General features: G+C 39.2%; 2 protein-coding genes across 12 annotated transcripts in view; one reads left to right on the forward strand and one right to left on the reverse strand.

The window, feature by feature from the left end:
* The window catches only part of tjp1a (tight junction protein 1a), a 125,780-nt gene extending 118,943 nt beyond the window's left edge, over positions 1–6,837 (reverse strand). For all 10 annotated transcript variants that reach the window (XM_089129551.1, XM_089129558.1, XM_089129557.1 and 7 more), the window contains exon 1: positions 6,730–6,837. In XM_089129551.1, coding sequence (XP_088985677.1) covers positions 6,730–6,824 — 95 coding nt within the window. In that variant the 5' untranslated portion in view covers positions 6,825–6,837. The remainder of the gene's footprint in view (positions 1–6,729) is intronic.
* A 56-nt stretch (positions 6,838–6,893) lies between these two features.
* terb2 (telomere repeat binding bouquet formation protein 2) overlaps positions 6,894–14,492 on the forward strand; it is a 29,668-nt gene continuing 22,069 nt past the window's right edge. For both annotated transcript variants that reach the window (XM_039685560.2, XM_039685561.2), the window contains exon 1: positions 6,894–6,984. The gene's annotated coding sequence lies outside the window, so the exon portion shown is untranslated. The remainder of the gene's footprint in view (positions 6,985–14,492) is intronic.

Below are 14,492 nucleotides of genomic sequence, written 5' to 3' on the forward strand. Positions count from 1 at the left end.
ACATACATTTTTGCATTCATTTTGGATGCTGTGAGTAGCATTTACAATAAACAATTATTAAGTCTGACTCATATGAAATATTAATTGTGTGATCAAGTGTTTTAACAGATAAATAGCTTGTCTGCTGGGCATGTCACTTTTAAATGCATGATACATGTTTAATGTACTATCGAGTCACGGACCTGCTGAGTCTTTAAAACTTGACGGAAGAAGTTGGAAAAGCTGTTGGGAAAGTAATTTCACAAACTCACAAATTTATCACGAGTTGAATCATTTTAATTATTTGTGAATTTGATATATTTTTTGCGAATCTCTTTACATTTATTAGTGGATCCTAATCTATTTATTTGGAATAATGCAACAATTCTCACCCCATAATGAACTTCCATACAGACAAGCTTACTTTTTTCGGGTGTGGACGAGTGTTTCACTCTCAGAGTAGCTGCGAGGCCGGGGCTGCGTCTTCTTTGATAAGTGTCAGCCGCAGCTGGTGCAATAGGCCTACAGCCACCTGAGAGGTCAACCAGGTACTCGCGCTGGAGTATTTACGCGTCATGTTATCATAACAGTCCTGTTCATTTTAAACATCGTGGTTATCGCCAATATTGCCACACTCTCTAAATTAACACAATGTCGATATTTCATGCATTGAATATCGCGATTATCATCAACACTGGTATATTGCGACAACAACCCTAACTGGAAGTTTTCAAAACAATTTCCCCCACGTGCACTGACAAGTGAGTTAAAACTCAATATAATATGCAAAACTGTTATCCACTCACAGCAGTGGGCGTCCAAGTATTCAATATGAGATGCTAGGCTCAAAACTAGGGTGGAAAATAGCCAATTACTTATTCATTTTGATGTTTTTGAATGTAAAATCCAAGCGAACATCACAAGTTGACCTCAGACAACAATATAAAAAAATTTAAAAAGCCAGTTCATAACCCCTTTAAGAAATCATGTTTGCTTGATTATTCAGTAAAATATGTTATTGTGAATATTATTGTTACTTGTTCATCACTGTTATTTGCTGACTTTGCACAAAGAACAGAATAGTGACAAACATTAGTTTATGTCTACTGTAGAAACATGTCTGCACAAAAGGGGGCCATGGTAGAAATGGCTCATTCTAAGGTAATAAAAACATAACAGTTCATTAGGAAAGGCCTTTATACACCACTGAAAACATGGTTATGTATATGATATTGCATTTCTGTCAACAGATCCTCCTAAATATTACACAATGCACCTTTAAGCAATGTCCCAGCATTCAGGGGCTCAGTAACAAGGTGTTTCCTAACAGTCTTATGTGACATTGTGCTCTATAGCCATTCCTGGCACGAAGAGCTGTAGGCTTTCTGCAGAGCAATCAAGTGCAACTTACCAAAGGCATCAAGGGTCAAAGTAAATCTGCAAATGCATCTAAATTCTTAAAACTTGACACCTCAGTCTTTGGTGAACCTCCTTTACTGACTTCAAGAGAAGCAACTCAAGCGGAGGAAGCGCCTTGGAACTTCTGCACAGAGATCATGATCTAAACAAAGAAGAAGAGATACAGACTCAGCACACGGCTTTAGTCTAAGTAGCCCTTCTGTAAGGATTTCTCCTCTTTACCCGTCGTTCAGAGGTTAATCTGCAACACTGATCCCTGAATACCATTAACACTGCACACTGGTTCATTTGGCCTGTCCAAACAGGACATTATGTCTTTCACCACTCTTTTCCTACTTTCTGCCTTCTTTAAGATGACCATGTAAACTAGATTAATACCACCGAAGAGTTTTAGAAAGTAAAACTACCAAGCAAGAAACATTACAGCAAGTATAACATTTTAAGCATGTGAAAATCTGTGTGTTTGTGTGGGTGGTCACATTGATGGGATAACTGTTAATAATCTTAGCAGTGGACCTTTGACATGAGAGGACCAGGAGAAGAACAGGAAGTAAGATGCTGATTAGGTGGGCCAGACAGCTTCGACAGATGGAGAGGGAGATTAGCGATATAGACGTGTATCAAACATGACAGTACAACGGTCACAGGCCCATGCTTAGTGTCTCCCACCCATCCTGACTGCTACAGCAATACACAAACATGACCTGGCACTCACACCTAAGGCAAAACATTCGTCTAGCCACATTTTTTTTATTAAATAAAGAAGGCAAAATCATAAGGACAAACAGCACTGATGTGGAGAAGAACAATTTACATTAATTCACTTGCCAGGTATGTTTACTCAACGTTAAAGTAATACTTTTAGTGCCTCTGGGGATCAAACCCATGTATAATAGTATATTTAAAGGATCAAATACATGTCAAAAATCACCCCTGGCCAAGCAAAAAATGCGGGAGGTGGGGGACTGACCCCAAATTTTTGGATGGTATAGAGTATAGTTTTAATTTGAATTCACAAACTCTGATTGGTATATGAAAAGATTCATTCTTAGTTTAGTCCGACTAAACTCAAACTTTTGAAGATCATGTAAATTTACTAGGCCTGCAGAACAGTGTTATAGAAGCAGGACACTTTCTGCTGTTATGACTAAACATTGCCCTCAGGTTGCTTCTTCAGCTTGGTGAACAACTGCATGATGTTTTTATCCTGCAGGTCAATATGGCGAGTACTATGAGTCAACCCAGCTGAAAGCAGATCTCTGACTCAAGCATCAGAGGGGTCATACTTGTCTAGGCCAGCCCACGTGTGCAAAACCTAAGGTCGTATGTTATCATCCCTCCCTGTGGGCAGGTTTCATAAAAAAGTTATGACAAAGAAGTTAAGGTAGATGTCTGAAAGTCATAAAGTAGGACGTAGTGTTGTGCTGTAGAATTAAACAGATTGAAATCATGAGTAAAACCTAATGGCTAAAAGAGAACAGAGAAAAAATTGTCACATTGAATGTGTGAGTAATTTTGCTACCACTCCTCATGTCCTACCCCCCAATTCCCCATTTCCCGCTCTTTTTCTGCTCTCTTTCAGCTTACCAAATAGATAAATCCCAATTCACCACCACCTTCAAGCAGAATCTTCCCTACAACCCCTCAAACGATATTTCACATGAGGAGGCCGTGGGAGGCAGAAAGCCTTAAGGCAGGGATGAGGCAGACATGAGTCAGTAAACCCAATGTAATCTGTCTCTCACAGTGCCATAAAGCATCTGAAAGGAGATTACAATCTCACTGCAGAGTGGCAACATGTGTGTGTCAAAAACAATCAGAGAAACACAGCTATTTTACCCTGACCAAACGTCTATAAGACAATGACAACAGTGAGGGGTTGGAGAGCAATCAGTGTCCGTCAGAGAGTGCGGAGATTCTCTCTTGTGTCTACTGCAGGAAACTCAAACTCAGTGGTTGACACTAAATCTATTTTAAAATGTGTTTATGTACACTCTAAAAGTTGTATTTCATTCTGTCTAAGAAATAAAATGCCACCTGTCCTGCAGTTAGCCTGAAATTGTAGCAGTCTAGTTTTTGTGAAGTCAAACTAACAGACCCAGATAATGTATACTGTCTAAGTGTCAATGACGAAAATTCGTATTTTATGTTTCTTTGTAACATTGGATAGTGTAAAGCTACATTCATTGTTGTTTAATGTAAAAGGGGTCCTGGGTTTAAACTTTAAAGGACCCGTTCTTCATGTTTTTTTGATGCTTTGATTGTGTTTACAGTGTGCAATATAACATATGAAGAGTTCAGATGCAAAAGCCTCTAAATGCCATTTGAAATTTTCTCCTTTAATGATGATTTTTATCAAACTTGTATATTTAAGTTTAGTAATTTCACTTAAATAACAATTAATAGGCAATTATCATTGCCATTTAAGAGAAATTACTGAACTTAAATATACAAGTTTGATAAAAATCATCATTAAAGGAGAAAATTTCAAATGGCATTTAGAGGCTTTTGCATCTGAACTCTTCATATGTTCATGTTTCGCGTGTAAAAAAAACAATATTTTTCACACAATTTACTTATCAGTATACCGCTGTTTTCACCAGTGGTGGAATGTAACGAAGTACAAATACTTCGTTACTTTACTTAAGTACATTTTTCACGTATCTTTACTTTACTTAAGTAGAATAAATAGTGCATACTTTTTACTTTTACTTCGTTACATTTTGCAGCAATTATTATACTTTCTACTCCACTACATTTCTACAACTTCTGTTACATTTTCATTACATTTTCTGATCAGTTTTTCCCCTGCCAAAACGTAATCTGACCGTCCGTTCGTTGCACGTTTGTCTCACCAGTGACGTTTGGTTGCCATAGATACATCAACTAAATGCGTCTCGCACGCAATGTGTTTATCGTGCAATTTATACGCGAAAATGTGTTTTTACATGCTTAGGAAACGCACCGTGTGTAATATACGTTTGGTTAGGATTATGGCAAGCCAAGAGGTTCAGAATTACACCATAAATGATCGCGTTTACGGCCAAACATAGTTATTAACACATAGTAAGGATATGGCTTATATTGCCTAATTGCAAGCTTGTTTCAGAAATGGTGACAACAATTTTTTTCCATCATTATTGAACATCATTATATGAGTATTAGGTTGAATGAGTTAGAATTAAATGTTTTATTAATCATTAGAAAATAGTCATTAAGAGAATCAATTATTATGCAAGTACTTTTACTTTTAATACTTAAGTACATTTAAAATCAGGTACTTTTTACTTTTTACTTAAGTATGGTTGTCATTGTTTTACTTCTACTTTTACTGAAGTAAATATTTATCTGGTTATTTGTACTTTTACTTAAGTACTGAGATTCAGTACTTCCTCCACCACTGGTTTTCACTGTCCAAAAAACGGGCCGATGACTTCCTTGTTCTATGAAGTCCCTCCTTCAGAAATTACGTAACGGGTTCTGATTGTGCCAGCGGTTCCTGTGTCGTGATTCGACAGCAGCTTATCGCACGTTGCCGTTTGGCGTTTCAGACAAATGTTTTTGTACATTATATGATTTATATTAGCATATTTATGTACATATATTTATATTTTTAAATTGCACTCTGCTCAAAACTGTGAGGGGCCACGTGCCCTCTCAGTTTGGGGCATGATGTTTCTGGGTGAGTTCATGCATCATTAAGCAAGTGGGAGAACAATGGCTTGCAAGATGCAACAGACAGACATCTGGGAGGGTGCAATACAACGGTCGCCTACCACTGTCAACAGTGAGAAGGAAGCAGCATTGGGCCAATAACCGTGATCTAGCAGGTTGGACAGATGCCTCCATCATGACAATAATATAACATAATAATTCTGATGAAAAGCCCATCTCCTTTACCAATGCACACAACTGCTGTGCTGATGGGGAGGTGGAGCTGCTAACTCATGACACCCTGTGAGCCTTTTGAGGAGAACACAAGTGAAAAAACAAAAACGCACACAAATCGTGTAAAAAAATTGAATTATATATATATTACATATATTACAGTATATATTATAGATTATACATATATATATGAAGAGTTCAGATGCAAAAGCCTCTAAATGCCATTTGAAATTTTCTTCTAGAATGGTCATTTTTATCAAGCTTGTATATTTAAGTTCCGTAATTTCACTTAAATGGCAATTAATAGGTAATCTTCATTGCCATTTAAGTGAAATTACTGAACTTAAATATACAAGCTTGATAAAAATGATCATTTTAGAAGAAAATTTCAAATGGGACAGAGGCTTTTGCATCTGAACTCTTTATATATATATGAATATTATATATTACAGTATCACCTCCCTGCCTTACACATTCATCAATATGAAGTTCCTTTACTCACTGCATTCCATAACAGATCAAATTTTAGAACCATTTAAACAGTAAATAATAAAGTGGGTGTGCATAACACACAAAACATGGTTTATTCAGAATTTCAGTATCTTAGAGGACCAGATGTGAGGAATCACAATCCACTGGTTCAGATGCCAGCAGGTGTTTCAATGGAACAGAAATGTTCTGGATCTTTAAAAAATATGAAGTAAGTACAATTCAAAATAAGTAAAATATAACAAAAAAAATAGAAAGGTCTGTGTGTATTATAAATTTAAGACTAACCAGCTTCCGCCTTCATTCAACCAGTCCACACAAATATAATTTAGATAATGGACACATACCGCTGAAAAAATATATCTAATATATATAATTTTGTTCTTCTATTTGGTAGAATGTTACAAATGCACTGAGAGGTAATTGTTAAATGGATTTGAGTGGCTGCACCCATGTGATTAATAAGCTGTCTGAGTGTGTTCAGTGTAGAGGCACTGAAGAATGAAAATGAAAAAAATAACCAAGCCCAAAGCAAAGGAAAAGATCCTTACAAAAATATTCAACTATTTGACATAATGTTTTAGCATCTCCAACTCAATTAATCGGCATCAACAACATTATCTATAGCTCCATATGTAAGCTTTTGTTATACCAGTGAAGAAATGATTCAATCACTTGTGTGCGAAAAGAGAGAGAGAGGGGGGGGGGGGGGGGTTACAGCGCATCAACATATCAATGAGACAAAAATAAAAGTCATATGTACAGAAAAAACAAACAAATCAGAGACAAGAAATGAAAAAAGAACATGAGAAAAAAGACAGCAAAAACTCACTTTGGCAAACAAAAGAGACATAACATAACAGCTGTAAAGCTCAGTGCACGTCACACTTCACTCTCCTCCCATTCCACACTCACTCACTCACTCACTTCTCAAACTGTTCAGTTTATACTCACCACAGCTGTCTCTTCGGAGGGATGCAGTCGTCTTTGTTGGAGGCTGTCACTCCCATGGCCATCTGCATCACTGTTATGTATTTCTGGTACTTCATATTGTCCACCAATACCGCCACGAAACCAACATAGGTGAGCTTGCGCGCGTCTATTCCCTTGCATCCGCCTGCGCTGGGTCCACGTCTGTCACTTTCAGAGCGCCATTTCCAGTACTGAGGGACTGACAAGGAAAACACTCCTCAAGAAGCGCGACAAAAGGTACCATGCCGCTAGGACCCATGTCTGTTGTGACTCTGTAATCTCATTAGTGCTCTGAATAGCCGACTAATCCATACAGTGTTGGTCAGGAGCGACACATTGTTTCTGCGCGCTCCTCGCGAAGCACTTTCTGTTCTGAAAACAATCAGAGAGAAACTCTGACAGAAGCCAGTGGCAAGTGACAGCAGCTGAGCGTTTGTGTGTGAGGTAGGAGAGAGGAAAAGTGTGCATGTATATACGCACAAAAAAGAGAGAGAGAGAGAGGGAGGGAGAGAGAGAAAGAGAGACGCGCACATGCTCGTGGAAAGCAAGAGTGGGGGTGAGAAGCAAAGAGAGACAGACAGTGAGAGAGCGTGCATGGAGCTCTCTCAGATGGCACGGCAATAGATTTTCAGAGAATCTAAAGATAATATGAGGTGATTTACAAAACACCGTGGTTCATCCAGCTCACAAAAAGGTCTGGATGCAAATGAGATCAAAATTGAGCATCCTGTGATTTGAGCTTTGTGACCGGTGATTACCTAATGGAAGAGGGGGATGGGAGACAGAAATAAGAGAGAGGGAGACGTGAAGAAGGGGAGAGAAGGCACAATGCATTTTTTAATCCTGAACACATGCACTTAACTGTCAGTAAACAAATTCGATACACAGATTAAATATTGTTCAGCCAAAAGCATCTGAATGCAACGGTGCTATTTTAATCCACATAAAACGTCACTCCTTTCAAAGTGACTATCTAAACAAGAGCCATTGCAATGACTACCTGCTGACCTTTTTCACTCTCAATCTGCTTAAGTTACCCTCATTTGATCCTGCAGAGGTCTAAAGGGCAGCCGATGGTAGCCTGACCATCGGCGGCATTAACAGAGTTAAAGCTCGGGCTTAATTAGAATGGGCACTTTGCCACTAGACAAGAGAATGTTACAGCCATATGCTTTCTAGGTAACTACAACATACACTCACCTAAAGGATTATTAGGAACACCTGTTCAATTTCTCATTAATGCAATTATCTAATCAACCAATCACATGGCAGTTGCTTCAATGCATTTAGGGGTGTGGTGCTGGTCAAGATAATGACCAGCCTGAACGCACAAATTTTTCTCGGGTTTACAAAGAATGATGTGAAAAGAGAAAAACGTGCAGTATGCGGCTACAACAGCAGAAGACCCCACCGGGTACCACTCATCTCCACTACAAATAGGAAAAAGAGGCTACAATTTGCAAGAACTCACCAAAATTGGACAGTTGAAGACTGGAAAAATGTTGCCTGGTCTGATGAGTCTCGATTTCTGTTGAGACATTCAGATGGTAGAGTCAGAATCTGGCGAGAACATGGATCCATCATGCCTTGTTACCACTGTGCAGGCTGGTGGTGGTGGTGTAATGGTGTGGGGGATGTTTTCTTGGCACACTTTAGGCCCCTTAGTGCCAATTGGGCACCGTTTAAATGCCACGGCCTACCTGAGCATTGTTTCTGACCATGTCCATCCCTTAAATGGCCACCATGTACCCATCCTCTGATGGCTACTTCCAGCAGGATAAGGCACCATGTCACAAAGCTTGAATCATTTCAAATTGGTTTCTTAAACATGACAATGAGTTCACTGTACTAAAATGTACAGTCACCACCAGATCTCAACCCAATAGAGCATCTTTGGGATGTGGTGGAATGGGAGCTTCGTGCCCTGGATGTGCATCCCACAAATCTCCATCAACTGCAAGATGCTATACTATCAAGATGGGGCTACATTTCTAAAGAATGCTTTCAGCACCTTGTTGAATCAATGCCACTTAGAATTAAGGCAGTTGTAAAGACGAAAGGGGGTCAAACACAGTATTAGTATGGTGTTCCTAATAATCCTTCAGGTGAGTGTACAATAGGATAATTTGTAAGTGCCTTTGAAGCAATTACTTTGTCATTCAGCATATCCTTTTGTTTACAGGACACTGATTTCAGGGACAGTCACCTAAAAAAATTAACTGCATTTGAGTGCTTTGTGCTCGATGGCAATCTTAGTAACTGCGCTTCGTTTCTTGGTTACGCCAAGGGGTTAAAGAGGGCCAGAACTGCGTTCCAGCACCTCGGATAAATTAATAAATAAATAGATTCATTAATCTCAACAAATCTCACTGGTCCCGATATGCAACGCATTCTCACCCCAAGGCGTCACCTTTGACCATGCTTCAATATTTGACGTTTTAGGCGCCCTTTAGCGTCACTTACATGACGCGATCCTACGGCGTCATCTAACTGACGCTAAAGGAAAGCGTCTGTTAGAGGACGCGGTTAGGTTTAGGTGTGGGGTGGGGGTAGGGTACACGCGATCCTAGGGCGTCATCTTACTGACGCTAAAGGGCGCCTAAAGCGTCAGATATTGAAGCATGTCCAAATGCTTCCCATGGCGTCAGTTAAGTGACGCCTTGGGGGTGAGAATGGGCTGCGATATGGGCCGACTGACCGACCGACCAACCTCCCTTCCTCCCCGCTGAACGCAAGCGATTACAAATGGTGATTGTGCGCGGTAAAGTTAGTTTTAGGTTCGATATATTTCACCTGACATTTGTTTTCCCTAGCCACTGTTCTATAGGGTCGTACAAAGACATCATTAGCAGGATTAGTTTTAACATTATGCAACCATTGTATATCGGCATTAAACATTATTTGTTCAAAATCACGTGCATTAATGCTGCATATTTATACCTGAGAATGCTTTGATGCGTTTGCACAGCGCATGATGAGGGAACGTCTGCCAATTCCACAAACTGCGTTAAACACAGCCTACAATTTGTATTATTTAAAATGACTTTTAAAATTCCAAAGCTTGTAGAAGGTGGCAATACTGACCTGGTAAATTCAAGTAAATTTACTTACATAAAACATATCAGTTAAGCCTATGTTTAAGGCGAAAATGAAAAGACCATCAGTCAAAGTTCAGCTTTAGGAGGGAAAGAAATAGGGCAGGATAAGGAGACTGAGAAAAAAAGAAAGATATAGATGAGGAGAGAGCAGGTATTGACAAAATAATCTAATGCCCGCTGACATGGTTTTAAAGCTATTATATAATTTTTTAAACTTAATTTTAATTTTTATAATTTTTTTCAGCCTTCAAAAGCGCTAAATTTCACATATGTAGGTCAGAGAAATATTTTTTTCTCAGGGGAGCATACCCCCCAACCCCCCTAAATACCTCACTTTTAAATGCACATGTCTGTGGGTGGGGCGAGGGATGATAATATGGGCTGGCATGGCTACAGTGCCAGGGCTAAATTTTTGTCCCCGTGATAAGCAATTTTAACATAGTATCGTCATGATATCAGTGTAGATGGGCCAAAATAAAACCATTAAAATAAGTGAAACTTGGAGCCACAGCGACAGTCTTGATCCAAAAAGTATAGCTATATACCACGATACTCGATATGTTGCACCTACTGAAAATTTGAGGGTTCCCCCACCTGCCAAATCCCACTTTAACCACAGGTTACGCCCATGCGGGCCTGAACCGGTACTCGGGCTGAAAGACACCCAGATCCTTAACCTTTAGGCCATAGCACTAATTGAGAAAGGGATTGGAATGGGGACTCTACACTTAAAATGGCTTGGAATGAAGAAATTGAAAGTGAATTGAGTGATTAGCAAGTCCATTGTAATTACAAAGGGACATTCTTATTGAAGAGAGATTCATTGATTATTATAATGGGCCTCTGGGGTGTGCAGAACAACTACTTAACTACAAGCTATACGGAGTAAAATGGTATGAAATGTGACCAGGCAGAGGTTTGAGAGTGCCTCAGTCCCACAGGAGTGCCTATTAACCTTTTTGTGTTAAGAATGACTAAGAGAGATGTGCTTTAGTGAGGTCAAACACCAGGACACATTCCTGAAAATTTCACTGAGATAACGTGGATCAAATGAGAGACCCCCTGAGACTATTACAATATTCTTCATATTTTCATTCAAGATATTTTGCAGTATACTTTTTTCTTTTTATTATATCAGTCTCGACTCTCAACACTTTTTTCTCCCTAACAGACCTGAAAAAAATGAGCACATTCTCCCCCGCAATTACATCCCAGACAGCAAACTGACATTGAATCAACGTGGAAACGACGTCTCTCATGACATTGAAACAACGTTGATTTGCTCATCGAATTAACGTTGAACCAACGTCAGACGCGGCATTCTTCAAAGATAAATGAAATCGAAAATTGGTTTGCTTTCATAACGTTGAAACAACGCGTTGATTTTAAGTTGATTTTCCGTTAGTTTTGAAAGAATGATGCATCTGACGTTGGTTCAACGTTAATTCGATGAGCAAAACTATGTCAGATCAACGTTGTTTCGATGTCATATTTCCACGTTGATTCAATGTCAGTTTGCTATCTGGGATGCATCTACACTATTGAATTGAGCCTCACTAGTGAATCATATCATGTCATATTAAATGTAACATCTACAATATTGTATATGAGTCATACTAAAAGTACATCAGATATATATTTTAAAGGAAAAAAACAGGACTATATTAAGTTAGTTCAAGGTAATATACCTACAAAGTTGCTATGGTGACCAGGAGGGGACATGTTCGGTTAACTCGTGGGAACATGATAATATGTCGTGGCCAAGAGATATTATTTGTGGGAATGTCATATTAATAGTGGGAAAATGATAGATCATTTTGTTGAGATAACAACATTGCAGTGTGGAGGACAAGGCCGAGGGCCGTAAGAGCGGCACAAGGCCGGTGGCGTGATTGATAATGAGCGACACCTGCGCAACGCACCGGTCTCGCATCTCTCACAGAGGAGCGGAAGCATAAAGGAGGAGCGAAGCCAGTGAAGATCTAGAGAGGAACAGGCCTGGTTTATTATGTCGCGTTTTGTTTCTGTTTTGTGTGGCCAGCAGTTGTCCGTGAGGGGCTGCTGGCATACTTTAATTTTTGTATTTGTTTATTTATTTATTAAAATAGTTGAATGAATTCTAGATTTTTAGAGTTTTAGATTCGTAAACAACTTATAGCAACCTGGAAATGGATAGGCCTATAATAATATTTATTTTTAATTAAGAACAACAAAATAAGGGCCTTGTCTGGACAAACAACAGTTTTACCACATAGCTAAAATGGACTAGCATGTTTTAACAAGTTGCTAGCATTAATAATGTTTGTTGCTAGCATGAAGTAGCATGTTTAATCACAATGCTATTATGTTTTAGTATGTTTCTAACACAAATTAACATGTTGCAAACATGTTTTATTGTGTGAATTAGCATGTTGTTAGCATAGTTTACCAGATCGCTAGCATGAATTCACTACTCACAAACACTACTATGAAGCTTGTGTTTAGCTGAATTACCAGATTGCTAACATGTTTCAGCACTTTGCTAGCATTAATTATTTGAGCTGCTAGCGTGTTCTTTGTGGTTGCTAGGGTGTTGCTAGTGTATCGCTAGGTGGTTGCAAGGATGTTCTGAGTGGTTGATATGGCATTGTTAGGTGGCTGCTAGATGTTTTGGGTGGGTGCTGTAGGGTGTTCTGGGTGGTTGCAATGGTGTTGCTAAGCAGTTACTAGGGTGTTTGTGTGATTGCTAGGCATCATAGGTAGTTGCTAGGTATTTTCAATGTTATATCAGTACACTGTCCAAAGTCAATAGAGGCCAGCTCCAATTTACTATGGTGTTTTGATGCTGAGGTATGGCTTTTCGTGTTCCTTTATAGTTGCTAGGGTGATCTAGATGGTTGCTGTTGTGAGCTAAGCTCTCATTGGGGTGGTAGACTGTTTGTCAAGCCAAAAAAATAATAAAAATAATAATAGAGAGAGGTGTATAAATATTTTTTCCTCTACAAAAAAAAAAATCATGAAAAAGATTAGTCGCTCAGGGGCTCCACTAAATTGAATGTATTTGATGACATGTGACAGCAGAAACAGAACAAAAGCAAATGCATTAAAGGCACGTAGGAATCACATGACCAACAGGCAAGTCCATCCTAATCAGAGAGCATGAAGGTCAGACAGAAAGTGACGTGTCAGCAACTTGCATGCCCTGAGGTCTCCAATAAAAGATAGAAAATAGACTTTTCTGTCTTTTTTATTCTGTCAATATTCTTCTCGGCAGGTCCTCGAAACACTTCAGATCAAGGTTTTAAAAATGGGAAACTGGATAATGGCTGGCCTAATCTATTCATGAGCTACGCAGATGAGTAAAACACTATGCATTTAAACAAATACTCTTCTCATATTCATAAATTTACATGCACACATCAGATCATGCAAATAAATTCAGATACATGTTCAAAAGCCATCGTGGGACACGTTTCATTTACTAAATTTAGAAACAAAGTCTAGGAAATGCATGTTATTCTCATCATCCTAAATTCGGTCGGTCTAATCCATTCTAATTACAATGATAAACACTGCATAATTTATGTTGCACTGTCCTTTTTGCAATGCATAATTTATATGTTTAATAAATTCAAGCACAAAGCTGACACTTGTCCCAGCCAATTATCATCTTTACTAAAAGTGTGCGGGATTTGCTAAAGAACTACTTAATACTTTATAATGTCATTTAAGAAAGGTCAAACAATCTAAGTGACACTGTCTAGCACACTACATTTTTGGTGTTTCCTGTCTCAAATGTGTTTTAATGTTTGCATCAATGGTGAATTGCTCTCACCAGCAAGGGGTCTGGGCAGCAGAAGTAGTCCAAGGTCAGGAGAGGTGGTTACTAAAATACAACAGCAGACAGCCACAGCAGGTTTTCCTATTAAAACCTCACACCTTTCAGTCACAGATGACAGTGAGGTGCTTAACTGAGGAAATGGCGACTGGCAAGCTGAGCAGAGAACTCGCACTGATTAAAGCTGGCATTTAAAAACTACTTCTCATAGTTTGTCCCTGCTTTGAGGAGCACCGGATGGGTTTAAGATGGAGATTTCCCAAGGGGGGAAATGTGTTGATTAACCCCGACCATAAGTTACACCCTCAACTGGCCACCGGACACCGCGGCGAGAGTAACTCTGAAGCCTTGAACTACAGCCCCTTCCATTAAATCACAGGGGGAAATCTAACAGAGATGGCCAATGATCCGAGCGGACACAGAGATTAATGAGGAGATGAATGCTGCTGCACAGGGAGAGAAAATCAAACCAACAAATAAACAAACAGATGCCCTTATTAGGGAGATTCATTCATGTCAGGCAATAGAGACGGACGGTGCCATCCACCAGCAGCTTGTTGTCAATGTTAGTTACTTTTTAAACACGAAAATCACATTCAGCATGACACAAACGGCTGCTGTGGTAATGAACAACCTGCTTGTTAAAGCGAATGTGTACTCCTGTATCGAAGGCAAAATTACTAAATATGCAGCGCAAGTTATATATTTCTAACTCCAAAAAATTAGCCACTGAACCAGTTTATAAAATCTTCAGGCTATGCTGGTTGCACTTGAAGTAGCGTTAGCATGGTCATGGGTTTTTTCTGATTTTGCTTGAGACCGGTAAGCAT

This window comes from Pimephales promelas, chromosome 1 (genome assembly GCF_988280905.1).
Source record: "Pimephales promelas chromosome 1, fPimPro1.hap1.1, whole genome shotgun sequence".
In the NCBI taxonomy this organism is placed as follows: Eukaryota; Metazoa; Chordata; class Actinopteri; order Cypriniformes; family Leuciscidae; genus Pimephales; species Pimephales promelas.